Genomic DNA, 24,416 nt, shown 5'->3' with positions numbered 1-24,416 from the left:
CAGGTTTTGGTGTTCAGCTCCATCCCTGGAAGTTTTTGAAGTGCATCTGTATTCCCAAAGTTCTCTGCACAGAAAATGTTGAAATGTTCCTGATGTGGGACAAGTGAAGAAATATGTTTCTTAAATATAAAGAAACACTAAACAGTGCTGTGCTATTTTTTTGTCTGATTACTAGATAGTTAAAAAAATTTTAATACAACCCCAATTCCAATGAAGTTGGAACATTGGTGAAATGTAAATAAAACAGAATACAAAGATTTGCAAATCCTCTTCAACCTATATTCAATTGAATACACCGCAAAGACAAGATATTTAACGTTCAAACTGATAGACGTCTTTGTTTTTGTGCAAATATTTGCTCATTTTGAAATGGATGCCTGCAATACATTTCAAAAAAGCTGGGACAGGGGCAACGAAAGCCTGAGAAAGTTGATGAATGCTCAAAGAACACCTGTTTGGAACATTCCACAGGTGAACAGGTTAATTGGAAACAGGTGAGTCTCATGTTTGGGTACAAAAGGAGCATCCCCAAAAGGCTCAGCCATTCACAAGCAAAGATGGGGCAAGGATCACCACTTTGTGAACAACTGTGTGAAAAATTAGTCCAGCAGTTTAAGAAAAATGTTTCTCAATGTTCAGTTGCAAGGAATTTAGGGATTCCATCATCTGCAGGCCATAATCAGAAGATTCAGAGAATCTGGAGAACTTTCTACATGTAAGCGGCAAGGCCGAAAACCAACATTGAATGCCCGTAACCTTCGATCCCTCAGGCAGCACTGCATTAAAAACCGACATCATTGTGTAAAGGATCTTACCGCGTGGGCTCAGGAACACTTCAGAAAACAATTGTCAGTTAACACAGTTCGTCACTACATCTACAAGTGCAAGTTAAAACTCTACCATGCAAAGCAAAAGCCATACATCAACAACATCCAGAAATGCCGCCACCTTCTCTGTGCCCGAGCATTTTTAATGGACAGATACAAAGTGGAAAAGTGTGCTGTGGTCTGATGAGTCCACATTTCACATTGTTTTTGGAAATCATGGATGTTGTGTCCTCTGGACAAAAGAGGAAAAAGACCATCCAGATTGTTACCAGCACAAAGTTCAAAAGCCAGCATCTGTGATGGCATGGGGGTGTGTAAGTGCCCATGGCATGGGCATCTTACACATCTGTGATGGCACCATCAATGCTGAAAGGTACATCCAGGTTTTGGAGCAACATGCTGCCATCCAAGCAACATCTTTTTCAGGGACGTCACTGCTTATTTCATCAAGACAATGCCAAGCCACATTCTGCACGTGTTACAACAGCGTGGCTTCGTAGTAAAAGAGTGTGGGTACTAGACTGGCCTGCCTGCAGTCCAGACCTATCGCCCATTGAAAATGTGTGGCGCATTGTGAAGCACAAAATACGGCAACGGAGACCCCGGACTGTTGAGTAACCAAAGTCGTACATCAAGCAAGAATGGGAAAGAATTACACCTACAAAGCTTCAACAGTTAGTGTCCTCAGTTCCCAAATGCTTATTGAGTGTTGATAGAAGGAAAGGTGATGTGGTAAACATACCACTGTCCCAGCTTTTTTGAAATGTGTTTGAGACATCCATTTCAAAATGAGCAAATATATGCACAAAAACAATAACATTTATCAGTTTCAACATTAAATATCTTGTCTCTGTGGTGTATTCAATTGAATATAGGTTGAAGAGGATTTGCAAATCATTGTATTCTGTTTTTATTTACATTTTACACAATGTCCCAACTTCATTGGAATTGGGGTTGTAAATAACTTTTCTTGTAGTCAAAGCAGTAACCATTAAAAAACTCTGTAGCTTTATTTGGTAAAAATAAAAATAGATTGAACAATTTACGAATATAAAACATTCACTCAGCTCAACTGAGTGATTGATTCGACATCTTGTAGCTAAAGGCTCAGCTGATGTTAGCTGATAAAACTTCAGCGGTGCACAAACGTCACATTTTATTTTTAGATTATTCACTCCCCTTAGACAAATTTACAGAAGCTCTATTGCTCAAACTGGGTGTGTGTGTGTGTGTATACACCCAAAAGTGAAAATTTCAGACTGAATGTGTCTGCTCGATCACACCGGCTGCTGGCTCTGTAGCCAGCTAGCCCCTTCAGCTCCATCCAGCCTCACTGACAAATGGTCACTGAAAAAACCTCCTCCCAGCGTCTGTCACTCGTTCTTCTGTTTTTTCTCATTAATCTTGTGGTTATGACTCATGGACTGTGTTTTGCTTTTTAATTTTCGCTTTTTTTGGAAACACATGGCGTTTCACAAACACGGTGATTGTGAGACTTGTTAAACCTCCGGCGGAAATGCATCTGCTGAATCGCAGAGAAAGAGGTATAATTAGCAATAAAGTACATCAGCGATAACTAATTACACTGGTCAACAATTTTTTTTTTCTTACATGGACTTTGAGAACTGATTTGGGCTAGTTTTGGGGTGCTGAATCTGAGCTCAGATTTCCTATATCACATCACATTTTTTTGCAATCTGCATGTTCTATATTGATGGATTACACAAAAGTTCCTCATTCACTCACAAGGTTGACGCCACTAATCCTGCACAAAAGAACCTTCAAAAGCATAGTTTTAAACTACGTTTGCGAAATGTGAACAAGAGCCATAATATTATTTATGGGACCAAAGAGGTGTGAGAGACTGCAGCTTTTGCTTCAGTGCTTGATACGAGAAATATGTTTTCATTTTTCAAAAAGGTGATGTGATTGGCAAAACCTAACACCAGATTCAGATTCAGCGCCCCCAAATTCTACAAAATTCATTGAAAAACTTTATGCAAGAAAAATTGTGTTGCCCAGTGTTATTACCGCATGTGAGAAAATACACTTACTTTGTGTTGCTAACTGGGACATTAAATAACATAGAATCGAATAGAATAAAATGCTTTTTATTGTCACTATACACAAGGTACAACGAAATTAAAAGACAACTCCCGTAGTGCAAAGGTGTAAAAGTAAATATAAAAAGACAAATAAATAAGAATATATACATGTATTTACAAAGGAGCCAGTAGGTGTATATAAATAAAAAGTCTGTGCTATTCATTGCATTCACCTTTATAAAAAATAAATGCAATGAACAGTGCAGACTGTAGGCTAATGTGCATTCAATACTGGTATTGCACTTGGGTAGAACATGTTGGTGAGTGTTCTGTGCTGAATCACAGAATCACTGAATCACAAATCACAGCATCTGGGCCCCCTATTCTAAAAAATGTAGCAATGTAGCATCATCTTATTCTGAGAGACAAAATACTGAAGGAATACTTTAAATGTTATGATCACTTCTTCAAACATGAATGATGTCAAGGTTTGCTGTAGCTTTTGCTGCATAATCTGTTATTTTCTTCTGCTTGTTGCAATTTGCAACTTACTATCCAGTGGTTTTGCATTTTCAAATATTGTAAACTCTCAAAGCGCATGATTTCATCTGAGACCGTGAGGCACCATTCCCGGTTTGTAAGTTGTAATCTTTGTGGTTCTTTGTGTGAGAATCTGTCATACAGTGTCTTGATCCAAACCATGTTATCCTTCTGAGATGAGTTGTGAACTAATTTCTTTATTTTCCAGTTAATTTGGGTGACTCCCCCCCCCCCCCCTCCCAAAAAAAAAAGATACCTTCTGTGCCCACCATTACCCATTCCACCGTTGTGTGCCGATCTTCATGATTTTCAAACCTTGTAGTGTATTTTGGTAAAATTATGGCACAGTGTTTTACTCATCTTGGCAGTTATATCAACTAATAAGTTTTAGTTTGTTTCCTAGCAACATTACTCATCATAAATCTCTATGTAAAGGATTTTTCTGGCCTGCGACACAAACATTTTCAAGCAGCTCTAGATAAAAATTTGGATATAGGAATGTAATAACTTTTGTCCACTGTAAATACTATGTTACATACAGAAATATATTGTTCTTGTTGCTTGTGCTAACTCACCATTTCCTGAATCATAAAAGAATTTCATGCTATTTTTATGACAAAACTGCTCATTTTGGGAATTCCTTTTGACAGGATTAAGTTGTTCAAAAAACTGCTTTGGCAGAGGAATGTTCTCTGATAGCTGCTTTTATGGTTTCATACGTGAAACACATGTTGATATAAAGTACATGTGGTTTAGCTCCATCGGGACTCTTGTTGTTGCCGCTTAGCTCGCTTCCTTTATTTTCATCTGTTCTGCCTTCCCCAAATCTTTCATCACACATACTCATGCTTCCCTTTGATAATATCCACTCACATCCAGGACTCTGTTCCCTGCTTTTCTCACTTTCTCTAGCTCCCTTTTACCACTGTGCTTTTCGTCATCAGGTCCACGGTCTCGAACAGTCTTGTTGTACTTGCACGGCTGCTCACAGCCCAGCAGCTGCTGTGCTGCACACTGAGTAGAGCTGGTTGAGATTCTACTATCAATGTCGCTCTTGAAAGAGTATTTTTCTGCAGGTGTAAGAAGGAAAACCTTCCTAAACACAAGCACCCAACCCACTCCACATACAGTGATTGTTTTTTTTTGTTTGTTTTTTTTTGGCCCTACTTTTGCACTTTTTGCTTGCTCAATACTGCACAACTCAAGCAGTTCCATCCCTGTCCAGTGTCCATCAATCCATGTTCTAAACCCAGTTATTCCAGTTATGGGCCACAGGGGCTGGAGCCTATCCCAGCCATCACAGGGTGAGAAGTTCACCTTGGACAGGACACCAGTCTGTCGCAGGACCACATACAGACAAACAAATTCATTCACACACCTACCTTCCAATTCACCGAACCTGCATGTTTTTGAAACTGGGAGGAAGCTAGAACACCCAGAGTGAACACATGTGAACACTGGGAGAACATGCAAACTCCACACAGAGAGGACCAGGGGGAAGCAAACCCAGGACCTTCTTGCTGCGAGGCAACAGTGCTAACCACTAAGCCACCATGCTGCCCACAGCCATGAAAATTGATTTCTACATGTTGTTTAGCAATGGGCACTGCCAACATATATGTAGGTCAGTAAAGATAATGATCAACTTTATTTATTCCAAAGGAAATTGTTTTGACAGAGTACAGAAGCAGTAAACAATAAACAATGATTAGTTAAATACACAATTACAGGAAGCGTTACTCGTTAAAAAAAAAAACCCAAATATAGAATACAAGTTCATAAAGTGTAGAATGGTGTCTAAAGTGATAAAATAAAGTACAATAAGTACAACAAATTTATGTGAAATGACTAAGATATATTGCACAGATGTTTGACAAGATTGCACATAAGTTGAATAAATGTGATCGTTATGTGTTCATCCTGCAGAAGGGGGAGGAGTTATTCAGTCTGATTGCCACAGGTAGGAAGGACCTGCTGTGGCGTTCTGTGGTGCACCTCAGTGGTCTCACCCACGTGTTCTCCAGCAGCTACTTGACTGATTTGAATTCATCTTTGCCAAAATTTGTTGTGTTCTGAAAAACATTTTGATAATCTTTCATTGAAATTCTTTCCACAAATAACACATTTTTGAAGACAGCAACACAATATCATTCAGGCCATGTTGACACAATTAGTAGGTTTGTGGGGGAAAAAGGCACAGTTACTGGGTTCATTGTTTTTGAGCACAGTGAACCAAGCAGACAACCTAACATTTCATTCAGGAGTTGGACTGTGCTCTCTAATTTCATGCCTCAGTGGCTGCTCAAACTTTAAGAACTAACCAGCGTAATGTTTCCTGTGGTGTGGAAATAGCTTTGCTTTCTCCTTCAAAACCATTACTGAAGCTGCCCTGTGCTGTTTCACCTGCTGCACTGCAGCGTGTTGTTATGCAGTGTTAGCTCAATAGATGATGTTAATATCAGAAATCTGACACAACAAAGCAAATCTGGTTGTCTCAATGTCTTAGCTAAACTGAGGAGAGTAAAGTTTTCTTCTGCGCAATATCTGGCTGAAAAAGAGGCCGCAGCACACCGTGTTCTTTGATAATGTGGCGGTTTGTCTCTTTATGTTCGCTGAGTATGTTCCTCTTGTTTTTTCCTGTCATTGTAGGTGAACAATGTGGAGGAAAGCCAGAGTTTGCAAGATGCTCCGACAATGGTGGTGTCCGAGAAAGGAGCCGGGGTCCTCAACGCCTCGCCAAACAGTGTCATCTCCTACCCTCCTGCTAAGATGGACACCAGCTCCTTTAATGAAGACACCTACATTAACAATGAGTGGGTGACAATCAGGTTTTCTTTAGTCCAACACTTTAAGAACCTGTTACAATTCAGTTCAGTTCAATTTATTTGTATTGCATCAAATCACAAAATAAGTCACCCCAAGGTGCTTCAGATGGGTAAGGTATAACCTTACGAAACCCCCTGAGCAAGCACATAGGTGACAGTGGTAAGGAAAAACTCCCCCTGTTTTTTTTTTTTTGAGGAAGAACCCTCAAGCAGACCAGACTCAGAAGGGTGACCCACTGCTTAGGCCATTCTAATGGTAACGGAGATCAAACAAAGTTCAAACAAAGTCATCTAACATGCTATAGTATTGTGGTTGTCGGTAGTTTACCCTTTGCTTCACTAGCAGACCTAGAATTTATATATAATGAGACCTGCTGCTTTGTTAATGACAGAATTAAGGAGAGAAAAAATGGTTTGATACAACACAAGTAAGTATGTTTGTTATACTAAGTATAAACAGATGATTATTTAATTTGGACTTGAATGACTCCAGAGAATCAGATTGTTTTTATCTCAGCAGGAACATTGTTCTACAGAACAGGCATATAATAAGAGAAGGTTCTGTGGCCTGTTGTCTCCTTTTTAACCTTAGGGACACACAGTAGTCTTGCGTCCTGAGTATGCAGAATATAGGCCAGTGCGTAAGGTTTAAACATCCGAGGCTGAATTGCATCAGAATGACACATCCGGCCACAGAAAGCATTGAGGTGCGGTCTGAAGATGGATGAATGGCAGTCTCTGAGCAGTCTACATATTTGGTCCTATTCGCTCGGCTGTCCCGAGTGTGTTGCGCAGTTCAAAACACTCTTGGCACCATCAAGATGGGACGCAAATCTGACAGCGGTCTGTGTGCAGTTGAGCATCATCTGATCTCAATCTACATATTCTCTACAAGAGTCAAGACAGAAGAACGTAGCACATGGGGAAAGTTGACGCACTGCCAGCACAGTTCATCAGCAGTTAAAAAGTCCAGCCGGACAAATAAAATCTAGGAAGTATATACTGATCAAACACCAAATGGGATTTTTTGCCGGACTGTCTAACAGCAGGTAATCACTGCACATTCTTGCTATGTGTGATGGGGCTTTAATTAGATTGGCCACGTAGGGAGGCGTTAGTCCATGAAGGATTTTGTATGTTAGTAACAAAACCTTACTGGAGCACTGTGCTCGTAGAGCGCAAACCTAGTTTCCAATTCCACAAATTTTTACCTTGAAAAAATTTTTCAAGGTCAAAGTCCTGTTAGAAGTGACTTTTAATAAGCCAAATTAAATTTTTTTTGTGGTGTTTTCATGTTTTTTAAAATTTCTGTTTTCAACTTTGCAGTTTCTGAATTCTTTTTCAGATAATTTTCACAGAACATTGGTTATCTCTGCTATGCACAATTTGTCATTGCTTTTTGGCACCTGGTTTCCAGCTGATGACTGGAAGATAGACAAACAGGAACAGCAAAATTGGAACCTCCATCCAATTTTAGCAGAGGCACTTTTGATTGAGATATAATGTAAAATATACATTAAACGGGGTTTTCAATGTTAAATTTAAATGGCCACAAAATATGTAATCCGGATGAGATCCAGATCAAGCTTTGTCATTTGGTTAAGGTTAGGGTCATGAATCCCACAAAGTATACATTCTTGGTCACTGATCACGAATGTGATGATTCGAGGCAGAGGCGTCAGGAGTCCTCAGGAACTGTTGCAACCTGTTACCACGCATTACGATTAATGGCACATGTTGCTGGAGAATTATCATGAACTGTTACGCACGGTCAATGTCACTGTCCTCCTTTGGCATACTGCAGCATTAAAACTGAATGCGGTGCAGCAGGGTTTAATTGTGCGGACGTGAGAGAAGTGATTCGTAGTGGTGTGCAGTGAAATGTGACACCGCGTTACAATTCGTGTCAAAACTTGACAGTTTCTGTGTCAATTCGTAACAACACGTGATGTGTGGGCTCCAAGAATCATAACAGGAACCACTACGAATGCCGTCATGCTCTGTTAAGGATCACCACTAATCAAGACGGATCAACACGCTCAGTTGCGAACTCCATGACATGAGAGGAAATGAGGGTGGTGCGTGACATTTGTGGAAGATTTTTAACAGCCAAAAACATGCTCCACGAAAATCACGCACCGACACACACTGTTAACAAACCTATTCTGATGCGTTAAGTCACATTAAAAATGTCAGGAATGTGCCACGAATGACAGAGAAATGACATTCGTAACGTGTCCTGCCTATGTGTACACGCAGCATTAAGTATACCATCCCACATAATACTCTCAAATATGAACGAAATTCAATATTTTTGAGTTATGAATTTTTTTTTAATTTGTTCAATGCTAAAGGAGAGGGATATTCCCTGACTTTGACTTATGGCCTTGAAAATTGAATCAGTTCTTTCCTGTCAGGATATGAATGTTAAGTAAAAATTTCATAACAATATATGAAAAATTGTGGGTTGCAGGTTTTTCACAAACAAACAAAACAGGGGCAAAAACATAACCTTCGCCCAACTTCCAACTTCGTTGATAAAAATCTAACCTTGCAGGTAATATGGGGTATAATAAGTTCTAGCAAGAGCATTTTGAACCATTTGGAGAACTCTAATGCAAGACTGCAGTAAATCAGAACAGAACATTGCAGTAATCCAACCTAGAAGAGACAGTAATATAATATAATATAATGGAGGTGGAAGAAAGCTAACCTGGTGATTTCTGTAATGTGTAGGTCAAAGGACAGTGTGGGATCGAAGATCACCCCAAGGTTTTTCACTTTGTAAATGTGAAAAACCTGGTCACACCTTAGAATATCTCTTTTTAATCCTCCCACACTTTTTGAGGGGGATGAAATCTTGCTTGAGATAAAACCTTTGATTTTCAGTTCAGACATGGCATTGAAAGCAGTGGGTGTGGATACTTAAAATTGCCACTGCTGTGCTTTCAAACCCGTGAACATGTGCTGTCCTGCCCACAAACAGTACCATGTGTGACCTTTGAAAGTGTGTTGAATTTTTTGTTTCTTAAGTGTAATGTTTGGCAAAAATTCTGGGAAAGGAAACAAGAGGAAGTTTGTGAATTTCTCAAGCACCTTATTTTTGTTAGTCTTTGCATCAGTAACACAATGTTTGTGTGACTAAAGGATTTCCAGTCCACATTCTTAACATCAGTACCCTTTGATCTCTGGCTTGGTCAGATTTACACTCAAAGCCTCACTGTGGGCATTGTGAATATTGTTTTGCTGATCTTCTTGTTAAATAAAAAGATCAGAGCTCCAATTTTCATAAGCGGTGGCATGTTAGCACGAAGACCTGAAGTGCTCTGTTGTTGAAAAAAATGTATTTTTGATAAAAAAAAATAAATAAATTTGGAGGCTGCATTTGGTTTCCTCTGCAGATCCTTTCAAACATTAAGAAAGTGATTGTTTCCCTTTTTGTTATTGAGAAGCAGTACCTGCTTCATGGACAGAGTCAAATTGTAGGCTGCCGGTGACAGTAATCATGTGTAGTCCAAAGCATGTAGTTTTCTCCACATGGTGTTTATCCAGCTCACGCCAAAAGGTATTTATGAACTGGTTTAGTCTGGTTTTGAAGTGAGACATACCACTAATTTATTCACCGGTCACCTCAATAAAGCAAATTAACAATTTTGCACTGTAAAAACATATACCGTATTCGGCCAGGTCCCTCCATGCAAAGAAAGGGTGGGCCGATGCACGAGCATGGCCCACCCTTCATCGGAATACTCATCTCAATAAAATAGCGGATTTCATCACAAATAAAAATAAATCACAAATAACTCACCTGTTTGTGTTTGTTTTTGTCCTTTTCTCATTTATGAAATGTGTTCCTTGTAATTTAATTTAATTTCAGGTAGGCACTTAACCAACTGAAGCTCAGCCATGGGCCGATGGGCAAATACGGTATATCTTTGAGAATTTTCTGTCTCTGCTCTTTAAACCCAGTCCACATCATAAGTTAAATAGATGTGCTCTATTCCAGAATAGGCACAACCTTTTTACAATTTTTTTTATTTAATATTTGTTTTTAACTAATTTGAAAAATACTCATAAAACAAGTGGAGGGTAAAACTTATCCTCATTGGCAGAGGAATGAAAGAATCTCTGTATGACATAAAATGCAACAAGTAATCTGCCCTGAAGAACCACCAGCAGTTCCTGCTGAATTGGTACTGTAGAGAAGGCCGATATTTTGGCGCTTGTCAACCTTTGAATCTTCCATGATTTGACCCAGAAAAAGTAGGTCAACTGTGATGCCATTTGAACCTGTGTAAGAGGGTTGTGAGGTGAACTCATGTCCTAAATATCTTGGGTCAGCGATGATTTGGTATAGCATAGTCTTGCTGAGGCCACTGAGGGACGGACTCGCAAACACACAGGTGGATCCCAAACAGATTATATTTATGTATACAGTAGTGTTCAGAATAATAGTAGTGCTATGTGACTAAAAAGATTAATCCAGGTTTTGAGTATATTTCTTATTGTTACATGGGAAATAAGGTACCAGTAGATTCAGTAGATTCTCACAAATCCAACAAGACCAAGCATTCATGATATGCACACTCTTACGGCTATGAAATTGGGCTATTAGTAAAAAAAAAGTAGAAAAGGGGGTGTTCACAATAATAGTAGCATCTGCTGTTGACGCTACAAACTCAAAACTACTATGTTCAGACTGCTTTTTTAGCATCCTGTGAATCACTAAACTAGTATTTAGTTGTATAACCACAGTTTTTCATGATTTCTTCACATCTGCGAGACATGGAGTCAACCAACTTGTGGCACCTTTCAGCTGTTATTCCACTCCAAGATTCTTTAACAACATTCCACAATTCATTCACATTTCTTGGTTTTGCTTCAGAAACAGTTTTTTTGATGTCACCCCAGAAGTTCTCAATTGGATTTAGGTCCAGGGATTGGGCAGGCCACTCCAAAACATTAATTTTGTTGGTTTGGAACTAAGATTTTACCTATTTACTAGTGTGCCTGGTGTCATTGTCTTGTTGAAACACCCATTTCAAGAGCATGTCCTCTTCAGCATAAGGCAACATGACCTCTTCCAGTATCTTGACATATCCAAACTGATCCATGATACCTGGTATGCGATATATAGGCCCAACACCATAGTAGGAGAAACATGCCCATATCATGATGCTTGCACCACCGTGCTTCACTGTCTTCACTGTGAACTGTGGCTTGAATTCAGAGTTTGGGGGTTGTCTCACAAACTGTCTGCGGCCCTTGGACCCAAAAAGAACAATTTTACTCTCATCAGTCCACAAAATATTCCTCCATTTCTCTTTAGGCCAGTTGATGTGTTCTTTGGCAAATTGTAACCTCTTCTGCACATGTCTTTTATTTAACAGAGGGACTTTGCGGGGGATTCTTGCAAATAAATTAGCTTCACACAGGTGTCTTCTAACTGTCACAGCACTTACAGGTAACTCCAGACTGTCTTTGATCATCTTGGAGCTGATCAATGGGTGAGCCTTTGCCATTCTGGTTATTCTTCTATCCATTTTGATGGTTGTTTTCTGTTTTCTTCCACGCATCTCTGTTTTTTTTGTCCATTTTAAAGCATTGGAGATCATTGTAGATGAACAGCCTAAAATTTTTTGCACCTGCGTATGTTTTCCCCTCTCCAGTCAACTTTTTAATCAAACTTCGCTGTTCTTCTGAACAATGTCTTGAACGTCCCATTTTCCTCAGGCTTTCAAAGAGAAAAGCATGTTCAACAGGTGCTGGCTTCATCCTTAAATAGGGGACACCTGATTCACACCTGTTTGTTCCACAAAATTGATGAACTCATTTACTGAATGCCACAGTACTATTATTGTGAACACCCCCTTTTCTATTTTTTTTTTTTTTTTTTACTAATAGACCAATTTCATAGCCTTAAGAGTGTGCATATCATGAATGCTTGGTCTTTGTGAGAATCTACTGAATCTACTGGTACCTTGTTTCCCATGTAACAATAAGAAATATACTCAAAACCTGGATTAATCTTTTTAGTAACGTAGCACTACTATTATTCTGAACAGTATTGTAAATATCCTCCCTAATCCAGCGATGTTCATTTTGGACTGTGAAGCTAAAAGAATAGCACCAATATTTAAAGTTGGACCTGTTGAAGTGTTTTCAGTTTTGTCCATTGCACTCCTGCAGGTACTCTGAGAAGACCACCAGTCGACCCTCACAGGCATTTTCTCATGGTGGAAGGACCAGCTCCAGCCCATCAGAAGAAACAGGGGGCAGCCGCAAGCCCTCAGCCAACAGGGGCAAGAGACGCCGACGCAACCCGGAACTGGATGAGTCTCAGTATGAGACAGAGTGCACGACAGGAGGGGAGACTGGCAATGAACTTGACCCAGAAGAGTTTGAGAGGTGAGAGTTAATCTTCCACAAATACTGTGTGCAGGATTAGAGATGGAAATTTCATTAGCCAAAATCACAGAATGTAGATTGCTGCCAAATACTGTTTCCCCCACAGGCTCAGAGCTAAACACTCTGAACAGAATGAATAACTGGACGCTAAAGAAAGCAAAGTCAAATCAGAGTGGTGCAACGCATGTCATCTGGGCAGAAACATCACATGTACTAAGGGTTCTAGGGCATTACCCCCCGATCCATTCTGCCCCCCACACACACACCTGTGCATGTTTTCTTTTATACTACATTGTATTTACCTTTCAAACTGTACATACGACAGTAAATATAAACAAAACATGTTCCTGATATAATGGAACTTTATTTGTAATTATAACATACCAACTTTATTTATAAAGCACTTTAACACAGTCACCAATAATACAAAGTGCTGCACATTAAAACATACATATAAATAAATGAATAAGAAATACAATTTAAAACTAAGTCTCACTGGGGCCAAATGCCAAAGAGAAAAAATAAGTTTTTAAATGAACTTTAAAAGTTGGCAGTGAAGGGGCGTCTCTCACAGACAAGGGCGAGCTGTTCCACAATTTAGGAGCATCAATAGAGAAAGCCCTGTCCCCTCTGAGCTTCCTTCTGGATTTTAGTACTTCCAGCGGGTCAGCTGACCTGAGAGACGGACACGGTACATAAGGATGAAGAAGCTCAGAGAGGTTAGACGAGGCAACACTGACGAGATTAAAAACAAACATAAGAATTTTTAAATGGACCCTAAAAAGTATAGGCAGCCAATGAAATAACAACTAAATATTTACAAACAAGCATGAAAAATTGACATTAGTATTTGATCATTTGGCATGTAAAGTGTTGTATCAATGAGTCTTTTCAAATATGCAAAATATTAGTTTTTTTTAGGACATTGTTTATAGCTGCAAATTGTGGGCAATACCACAATTTGCACAAAGGCAAAAACAGGCAACATCCTGGTTGCAAGGGAGAGCTTGGGTCAGTAGCATGTCTCTCTCCTGGAGCCCTTCCACCTGCACACAACAGTGCACACATTGGGCCAAGTGGTAAAGGTATGCTTGCGGCTCTGCTTTTTGGAAGGCGGTTTGGACTGCATTGAGGGCTGTCTGCTCAAAATCCATCAAGATGACTGGATTTAAGTTGCCCTCTTCCTGCTTCAGTGCTGTGAATAGGGAATTATAAATTCTTTCCTCTTTGTTTGGAAGCAGAGCATAGACACAAGGGATAACCTGCCCGTTAATCAAAGCATGGATTGTGTCGAGTTGGAAAAATAATTCCAGCACAATTTTGAAAGTTTCATCCACGAACCAGTGATTAGCCTGTGCAAGGGGATGTAACTCTGCTTCAGCAGAAAATACCAGAAGTTGTGGACCATCCGTGTTGCTGTCGTGAAGAAGAGCTGGCTGACCAGTGATGGTCGGCCTGTAATGCGGAGGTCTCCAATGTGAAGGGATACTGGGCGAGGATCATTGGTACGCTGCTTAGCACTGCGTATCAATGACTGGAGGGGAAAAGGGCTGGAGTGGGGGCGGGGATGACTTAGGGGGAAAAGACTAGGGGAAAAAAGGGCTGGGGGGAATGACCAGGGGTGAAACAGAAAGAGGGGGATGACCAGGGGGAAAATGCTCTGATACCGTACTAAGTGTATAGAAGTTTCTAAACAGTTGATTTGGGGTTCTTCAGATATTTTACTATTAGTAATACTCATTTATTCCTAATCTTTATGGCATATAAACACCTTGAAGCCACACTGTGTTTATGTGGCTATGTCCAGGAGAATCACTAATCCCTGAGGCATGACTTTCCACATGGGCTGAACCCAGATACCATGACAGAATTGGGCCAAAGGTATAAGACTTGGCAGTCATGGGAGTTTATGAGCGAGTAGACATACTTGACTGTTGTTTGATCCAATCAGGCCCCTACATGAGGACCACTTTTGGAGTTAAACTTTTATTGAATTCATTCACACCAGCACTAATAATTCAGTGAAGTTGTTTATGTGCACTTTTGTTGTTCACAAGTGCTCAGGGAGTGATGTGAAGAAGCTTTATTGATGTAAAAGATATGAATACACCTGAATGGATCTAAATGTACAGTATTATCGTCATACCTGAGCATAAGTTGCACTTTAATTTGGGATTGTTGTCTATTGTTGGAGTGTATTTTTTATTATTGCTATTTATTCTTTTATTATTGGAGTTTATGTTTAGTGCTTTGATTCCTCAGAAAGCCCTAAATAAATAGATGTTATGATTATTAATAATGAATGCCTGATTTTTCTTTACTGCTCTTATCTCCTGTAGCATGTACCCAGAAATAACATCTGATGCTCAGCGTCACGACTATAAGAGAGAGTTTGATGCTGATCTTCGGGAGTACAAGCGCCTGTGTGCCGACATGGACGACATCAATGACCAGCTGAACAAACTCAGCCAGCAGCTGGACACGCTGGATGACACCTCTGCAAAATACCAGGTCAGATACACAACATCAACAATTTTATTAGTGTAACTGCCAAAAATCAGTTTTGTGCATTGAAAAAATTTGTACTTCACAGTTCTGCTGAAGTTTTTAGATGTGCATCACAATTTCAAATGCAGCTGGTTTTTCCTTCATAAGCTTCAAGGAACAAACAGACTGTAATGTGTTTACAGATTCAAGGCAAGAACTCTGCAAAAGATGAGAAAGATTTTAAGTATACACTGAAATGCTAATTTGTCTGAATAATAGTGTTTAAAACAACAACTACCTCTGCTGTATGTAATTTACTAAATTAGCAATACCCTGGTGTCTGCATAAAGACACAGAGGGTCATTACTAAATTTAGGCTTGTGGAAAACCTGCTGAAAATGAGCTCAAATAAATTCATTTGCGGATACCTGACCTGAGAGAGAGAGAGAGAGAGAGAGAGAGAGAGAGAGAGAGAGAGAGAGAAAGAACCAACACTGCCAGTGTCTCCATTTTTCCTACATAGTTTAAAGTCTGAAGTAGAATTTGTTGAATTCACTCAGTCATTGAACACAGAGTGAAGTGCAGTGGAATGGGACCAGACTTTAAGTGATATTTGGTCACAGATTCACTCATGTTATGTGTAGTCTGAATTCACCACTGGCCATTTTGTGTCTTTACAGGTGTCGTAATTAGACCTGTCCAGCAACCTAATATAGGTCCCTATCTGTCTTAGAATCATTGTAATTGAAGTCTGCAGCCACACTGCCTGTTTTTATGCACTGTCTTTAAAGGAAAAGGGGATTGATGGTTACCACGCCCAAGGAGAGTAGAAACAGGAGCCCTGTAATAACAAACATACCTTTTGGTTGTCTTGCACAGACCCCAGGCAGGCTCAGTGGACGTGTCTCACAGAGAAAATTTGGATATGGGCATCTCTGACATATGTTGCAAAAGTCTAAAACAAGATGTCTCTGGTATAAATTTGGCTTGTAGCTATATGAACAGTCATGGAATTGTGGGACTTTGAGGATGATTAAAATAAATCCTTAACTCAGATATGAGAATTCTCTGCAGGTCTGTGAATGTCTGGGTTTGCACAAGATGAGCATCCAACCATATTTTTACAGTGATTGATACAAGGAACCCGTATAGCATACTGTATTCCGGTTTCGCCAACCAAACGGTCTCCCCTAAAAATCAGTCCGGCCTGCCTTCACTGCACATGCGTCATTAGCCGGGGTTCACAGATTATCACCTCATTTCTGCTTCAAACTGCACTCCAGTCATCCTCTATCTCAGCGACAGATATCTGAAGCTTTTGTACAACAATCATTTCCACATAAATCCAGCGTTATTTCATCATAAAAGACAAAGGAAGCGATCAGAGCCGCAGCTACATGAGCTGCTAGCTGATGCGTTCACTGCGCGTTGGTCATTTCAAAGCGTCAGAGTTTCGCAGAGTTTCTCCTTAAAATGGCCTCGTTTCTGCTTAAAACTGACTTTAGAATGATTTAAGAGGTTTTACCTTGTCATCTGATGGTTAATAATCCCATTAATCCATTTGATCGTTTTGGGTGAAGAGACTCTGTTTCAGACGTGCCGCTGAGCTCCGAAATGACGCATGCGCAGTGGAGGCAGGCGGATCGATTTTTAGGGGCAGACCGTTCAGTCTGCGACACCAGTGCTGGATAAGGCACATTTTTGTTGGTTGACAAAGTTAGCTATCAGGCAATCATTGACCACAATGTCATCTAAGCGTAGTCATTTTAGATGATGTCACAGTAGATGATGAAGGCCTATAAAACTGAACTCTAATGACGTCTACTACTAGTGGAGCTAGAACCACCGCTTTGCACCACGTCCCAAAATTAAACCAACCAACCAAGAAACTAAAATGTGATGTTCTCTTATATTAATTCTAATATTAGCCGCTATGATGCATTTTAATTGAAAGAAGTCATTTGGCGGCTATTTTGGCACCATTTTCAGTTTAAAACTTGTGAATAAAATGGTGTAGACACAGATATATTTTTGTGACCTAAAACTTAATTGTCAGAGAATATTTTCAAAACTGTCAGTTATAGGTCATTTTTAATTAGGCGGGGCAGCCATTTTGGACGCCATGTTGAATATCTGGCTTGAGGGCAGTTTTTACTTGTGGGATTGTCTAATGCCTGGTTCACACGGCAAGATATTTAGGCCGATATCTGACCTGATCTTCCCTTTCTGACTATCTTAAGGGCACCCCGACTATCGTGATTGCTCTTAAGACAATTTTATCAGATATTTCTGCTGTTTGTGGTGCATTAAGAGCGTTCTAATCTGCTCAGAAGGACATCGGGACTGCTCAGACCTCAAATCGTGGATATTCAACATGTTGGATTGTCTTGGCCCGCTATCCCAGCGTGTCTCCTGAGCACAAACAAGCACGCAGCCTGTTGAATGTGACGTGTAGCCAATCAGAAAGCAAGGTGACAGATGCACAGAGCGGAATCCAAAATCAAAACAGCTGTCATGGCGCACCTGAAAGTCTGGTGCTCACGCTTTCTCCACTCCTTTTACAAACGCCTTTTTGTTTTCTTTTTGTATCGTTTTTTTTTTTTTTTTCCAGTTAGAAATAGTCCACAAAATGTCGCCATTGCCTCTTCTTCATCCACCATGTTTGTTTATTTCGAAGTCACATTTGATCTCGAGAGATTTTGACCTGGGAATGTTCGTGAGTGAAATCTGTTCACATTTGGTGTGTTGTCTTACCGTGTGGCTGCACACCACACACTGTACAACCAAAACTGTTATATCTATGGGGTTTTTTAATCACCATGTGTGCGATCTCTCAGATATTGAAAACCTACCAGCAATGTTAAAATCTCGCTGTGTGAACCAGGCATAACAAACCTGAAAATGTTCTGCTGGTTTAGTTCAGCGGTGAGATGAGGGAGTGAATCCTAGTTCCCCTATAAAACCATATTTATATAAAAAGCAGATAAAAGTCTCTATTGTACAATATGAGCCTGTTTTCACTTTTGTGTCATATTTGAAATATGAGGAAAATGTGACTGTAATATATATAAATATATATATTTTCCCTTCAGGCTGTAGCAGAGGAATATAATCAACTGAAGGACCTAAAGCAGGTGAGGATGGAACATTTTATTAACCTGTTTGAAAATCCTGTGTGGCATATTAATGATCTGCTTCAGAATGTAAGTTCATTTTATTCTCGTAGTGTTTTTGGATGTATGTTCCTTGTTATTCTCCATAAAATTTCTCTTGATGATAATTTATCACAGAACTATTGTCTTGTCGAATGTTTGCCAAATGAAACATTGTCTTTGTTGCCTGCAGACAGCTGACTATCGGTCCAAGAAGCAGGAATGTCGCAGGCTGAGACACAAACTGTTCCACATCAAACGCATGGTGAAGAACTACGACAGGAACCACTCGTAAAGTCGCTGGGTCCTGACGCACAGCTCTGTAGCTGGAACAGCAAACACTCACACACTGGGAGAACACGGCCCAAATGCTAACGTACACTCCACAAAGTGACAAAAACTCAGAAATGCTGTGACCAAAGTACGTGTACACAGATCATACTGTAATAATAATAATAATGATAATAATCTATATTTGTGTTTTCCTTCAGCTTCCTAGTCACTTATATCATGCCAAACTGTACATGTATTGCGAAGACTTTGTGTCCATCCATCTGTCCGTCCGTCTGTCTGTCTGTGCTCAGCATAGGTCCAGTCCTATTACTGCCAGGGTCTTCAAATTCACAGGGAACATTCTTGGGACACAGACCTTGGACAAGTTCAGAGATTGGTAACCTTGACCTATTCTTAGGGGTCAAAACGTAACATTCTTACTACACACGCTCTCATTGATTAGATGCTCATATGGCCGAGGGTATTTTAGTACTGCGTTTTATTTTAATTTGCAAAAAACTAAAAACACATGACTACGTCCACACATTGCCATTTTTCTGATAAGAGTGATTTAGTTTAGGGTTTGTAGTGGGTGCGGCTGGAGAAAGGTTGAAAGTCACATGACCTTCAGTCTCCTGTGATTCCTGCTGGCTTTCTGTGTTTGACTTTATCACCACAGATAAGAACTGGAACAGTGTTGTGCTGAAGAGAACAAAGTCAGGCGTGAGTAATCGTGCCGTTTCTAAACACTGACCTGACACTTTTGTTTATGGAGACTTTTCTCATTGCTGCATTAATGCTTGCTAAAGAGCTTTCTGCCACTCTGGACAGAATGTGCTGGTATTTTAAAGATGTTCATAGTGATTATTAGCATGAATTAATTGAGGTTATGAAAAAGGGGAAACACTGGCTGATTAGATTTGTATTTTTATACTCTATGCTTTCTGTTTATAATGCACACACACTGAAACAGCGGTTGATGGTTGTTATGTGCCAGTTGAACAAATGGTGGATGTATGTACCTGTTCAGAGACTTTGTTAGCATTTATGATGCCATAGAAGTCTAAAGTGTGACATCACATATCCATGACAACACTCAAGCTGGTTGTGCACTGGTCTTTCAAAATGTCCGTTTTGTGTTTTGAAGACCAATCAAAGTGTATTATGTGCAAAAATGGAAAAAAACAGTACATTGAAGTACATTACAGACCTTCAATACACAGTTTATTCACAGAACAGAAAATATTAAATTTAAGAAACATCAAGAAATAAAAACACGATAATCTGATTAATACATTTACTCTGGTTTGGCTCCTCCATCTCCTCTAAGTGATGCTTGATGGCTTTGTTTGATGTGTCACTTTTGCATATTGTATTAGTGTATAAGCTCCAACAGGAACCAATGTATGATTTTAGGATGTACAAACATTTTTCATTTAATTTCATTAAACTTTAGTCAAAAAAGTTATCTGACTTAAAAGTTAACATAACTAAATTCAGTAAAAATAAATTCTCACCTTCAGGGTCCCATCATGATCCTTTGGGGGGGTGGAGCGGTTCCGGTCACGCGGTAATATGACGTTGCACGGAGATTCCTTGTTTCCTCGCAGTTATTGGGAAATAAAGACCTCCTTGAATGGGAATGTTGATGGCACATAATGTGGGTGTGATTCATTGTGGGACTTGAAAAAAACAATAATAAAAATCAATATAAACATTAACTTACATTTGAATGCCTTCGGCAACTGCATTTCATGATGGTTTTTCCCTCGTGCGTGACAAGCAGTGATGCCGTTTTCATTGTTTAAAACCAGCAAGTGGAACCAGAACCACTCCATGTGCGTAGGGGATGATGGGACCCTGAAAGACTCTACTGGTCCACTAATGGTTTTCAAAGTTGCCTGAAAAGCTAATCCGCGAAAGAACAAGGTAACCTTGCTAATTAGCTCTTAGCTAATTATCTGAACCATAGTCACCTGCAATGGCATAATAAAATACAGAACAGCAAAATCACTTTTTTCTTTCATGCCAGCTCGCACAATTCCTCACAGTCACCTGGAGAATAATTATAACTTCCCATGTGATCAGATTTGTTGTGTTTTTCCTCGTGCTTTAGTGATATTGGCTCATCAGAAAAGCTAGATGCCAAAAGCATTATTGTGATGGCATTCATTTTTTTTCATTAGCAGCCATTTTTGTAGTTGTCAAAATGCTGTGATGTCAACACTTCAGAGCGCTATTTGTTTTTCTTTTTTTGTTTTCACATTTTGAAGCACAGTCACTGTGATATGGAAACCACAAAAATGTCCTGTTAATGTTTTGTTACAATGTGTCTCACTGTGTCTGTCTGTTTTAAACTGCTGATTCGTTCTCAGTGAAAATGACTGTCTGCATTCATTGTGGGATAATTTTGTATTAATCCTCATTTGTGGTGTTGTAATCTAGTGTACATTCCAAAATTTGTTTAGGTGCTTTGATTTATCATGCATTTGGATTTTCACGAGGAACATTGTCATGTGAGCCATTTATTGTTTTTATATGAACATATTTGACACAATTAGAAAAAAAGCTTTTTTTGTAACTGTACTTCCATAAGGTCTGACATCTAAAATAACAGATTTCACTAAATAATAAAGGAGTATGTATATGTACAACAGAATTTAAGTCTGTTTTGTTAATAATGATAATAAATCTTACATTAAACTCAGATGAGCCATTAGAAGCACCACCATGAGTGTCCAACAGGGGTCGTAGAAGTAAAACTTGATTCTTGGTTGATTCCAGAATCCTAGAGTGCAAACAGGTGCTGCCCCTTATTGACCAACGAAGTTGCAGGAGGTTATACTTGTGCAAGATATGTTACTCAGTATGTATGTTTTTGCTTTGTTTGTTTGTTTTGTAATCATTGTATTTTTCACCTTTAACTTGCTCTGGAGCACACAGTTCGCAGATTCACAGATTCTTGCAACTTCATGTATAGCAGTCCTAGGATACATTTCAGCACTCAAAGGGATCACGGTCAAGGTCACAGGAAGGTCAAACACTAAAATCACCAAAACAACTTTCCCGGTCGTAATTTTTAAATTTTGCCTACAAATTTGGCATGAACATAGTGAATGGCCTTGTCCATAAGCCATTACCTGGGATAAGCGATCTGGTTATACTAATTTGAATTTTAGTGAATTAGTGAATTTTATTGCTCATTTTATTATTTATTTTAATGGTTTAAAAAAAATTTAAAAAATTCAATTTTTGCACATTTTTCCAAACAGAGTGCTGTAGTATAACCAGCAGGAGACCTCTGATGTGTTCAGTGAATTTGGTGACACCACACCTGAATTTATTGAATATTTTTCTGGTGACTCTTCTCATGTTTGCACTTTGTAGACGATCCCTACACTTCCATTTCTGCTTGTTCAGATCAGTGTTATTTTTCCAGCTCAGACGACGGCACATATGGATAAAAATAAGGTTGTAGTTAGTTGTCTACCTTCCTGGGGTTAGAAACTAGGGTGTTGTTTTGCTACAGTGTTTCACTTCAGATTTATTGAGCCGTGAACTTCGAACTGTGAATATCTTTCTAACTTTACCGGAGTCTCCAGGGGAGGTGTCTGTCCTCCCTCTGTTTGACACATGCGTTACTGTTTGACAGGTGTCAAATTCCCCTACTGCTGCTGTCCCCAGAGTGGGTCTGGGAGGGGGATGGGATCACTGCCAGCTGCAGTGACCCCATCCCCCCCCAAAAAACAAAACAAACAAACAAAAACTTTTTTTTGTGGAGATAGGGTTTGTGACCAAGATTTCCTGCTGTTATTGATCCATAAACTGAAATATATATACATATATATACAGTGAGGAAAATAAGTATTTGAACACCCTACGATTTTGCAAGTTCTCCCACTTAGAAATCATGGAGGGATCTGAAATTTTCATCTTAGGTGCATGTCCACTGTGAGAGACATTCTAAAAAAAAAAAAAAATCCGGAAATCACAATGTATGATTTTTTTTAATAATTTATTTGTATATTACTGCTGCAAATAAGTGTTTGAACACCTGTGAAAATCAATGTTAATATTTGGTACAGTAGCCTTTGTTTGCAATTACAGAGGTCAAACGCACCCCCAGAGTATGATGTTTCTACCCCCATGCTTCACGGTTGGGATGGTTTTCTTGGGGTTGTTCTCATCCTCTAAACATGGTAAGTGGAGTTGATTCCAAAAAGCTCTATTCTGGTCTCATCTGACCACATGACCTCCTCCCATGCCTCCTCTGGATCATCCAGATGGTCAGTGGTGAACTTCAAACGGGCCTGGACATGTGCTGGCTTGAGCAGGGGGACCTTGCTGCCCTGCAGGATTTTAAACCATGACAGCATCATGTGTTACTAATGTAATCTTTGTGACTGTGGTCCCAGCTCTCTTCAGGTCATTGACCAGGTCCTCCTGTGTAGTTCTGAGCTTTCTCAGAATCATCCTTACTCCACAAAGTGAGATCTTGCATGGAATCGCAGACCGAGGGAGATTGACAGTCATCTTGTGTTTCTTCCACTTTCTAATAAATAATCATAACAGCTATTGTCTTCTATCAAGCTGCTTGCCTGCAGTAACATACAAATGAATTATTTAAAAAAATCATACATTGTGATTTCCAGATATCTTCGGGGTTTTTTTTGTTTTTTTTTTAGATTATGTCTCTCACAGTGGACATGCACCTAAGATGAAAATTTCAGACCCCTCCATGATTTCTAAGTGCTCCGTTCATGTTTTGGGAGATATTTTTTCAGTATTCACATTTTGCAATTAATGGTTTGTGTATAATTCACGATTTGCAGCTGATTCACATTTTGGTGGTTAACAAGGGTCCAATTTTAAGTCTGTTTGTCTATCTTCCTGTTATCAGTCAGAAACCAGATGCCAAAAAGCAATGACAAATTGTGCAGAACAAAGATAACCAGTGTTCTGTGAAGAATTCAGAAACCAAAAAGTTGGGGGGGAAAAAAAAACCCTGACAACACCACAAAAAACAAAAACTTTGATTCAATTTTTGAACTAAATACATACTCCTGACATTTGATCACATCGAATTTAGCATGTGAAAAGTAAATTCTAACAGGACTTTAACCTTGAAAGTTAAAAATTCTGTGGAATGGGAAACTAGTGTTGGTGGAGGTTTTTGCGCATTACGAGCGCGGTGCTCAAGTTGTATGTTTTAATGCTGTCAGTATTTTGAGAATACTGTACAGTGTTCGTGGTTTGTGTTAAACATGATATAACAGGCTGTTCTCAATATTCACAAAACAACAATTTGATTAAAATATGATACAACTGTCTGTGTTCAAAGCAAATTTATTAATACTCAGTGCTGGTTGTTAAAACTGTAATTCTCAGTTATGTGTAGTGTCAGTCAGAAGTCACCTACAGAAAAATGTGTGTGCTTTATTTTGAGAAATGTAAAAGCAGTCTTATGAATTTTTGTACATTTTGGTTTGGCAATGTCATAAAAATATGATTCTTATAAATGTAAAGTTACACTGTTAAATCACTATATTCCAACAAGTAACAATGAGCTGTCAGTCGCCGGGTGGCATCAGGAAGCATGATTATTGTATGCCTTTTACATATAAACACACCAGACACCTTTTGTCGTTTGAGCTCGATTACCTCGTACCTTTATCTTTTCACCAGCAGACACCACAAACCTTTAAACCTTGAATCTTGGCGTACCTTATTAAGCATAATAATTACAACTGACCTCTATTTATTAGGCTGTGTCTTAATGCACTGATTTACAAGCAATAATCTGTGTGTGGTGGGGGAATTACACAATACTCGTACTCACATAACCCAAATTTTACACAA

At 39.3% G+C, this 24,416-nt stretch overlaps 1 protein-coding gene across 2 annotated transcripts in view; it reads left to right on the top strand.

The window, feature by feature from the left end:
• si:ch73-61d6.3 (occludin) overlaps positions 1-18,738 on the top strand; it is a 75,119-nt gene extending 56,381 nt beyond the window's left edge. For both annotated transcript variants that reach the window (XM_034180136.1, XM_034180137.1), the window contains exons 5-9: positions 6,062-6,225; positions 12,427-12,645; positions 14,985-15,156; positions 18,225-18,266; positions 18,478-18,738. In XM_034180136.1, coding sequence (XP_034036027.1) covers positions 6,062-6,225; positions 12,427-12,645; positions 14,985-15,156; positions 18,225-18,266; positions 18,478-18,579 — 699 coding nt within the window. In that variant the 3' untranslated portion in view covers positions 18,580-18,738. The remainder of the gene's footprint in view (positions 1-6,061; positions 6,226-12,426; positions 12,646-14,984; positions 15,157-18,224; positions 18,267-18,477) is intronic.
• Positions 18,739-24,416: the final 5,678 nt, after the last annotated feature.

The sequence above is a fragment of the Thalassophryne amazonica genome, chromosome 10 (genome assembly GCF_902500255.1).
Source record: "Thalassophryne amazonica chromosome 10, fThaAma1.1, whole genome shotgun sequence".
Lineage (NCBI taxonomy): Eukaryota > Metazoa > Chordata > Actinopteri > Batrachoidiformes > Batrachoididae > Thalassophryne > Thalassophryne amazonica.
The sequence above is the reverse complement of the archived record's forward strand: the minus strand, read 5'-3'. Positions and strand labels throughout refer to the sequence as shown.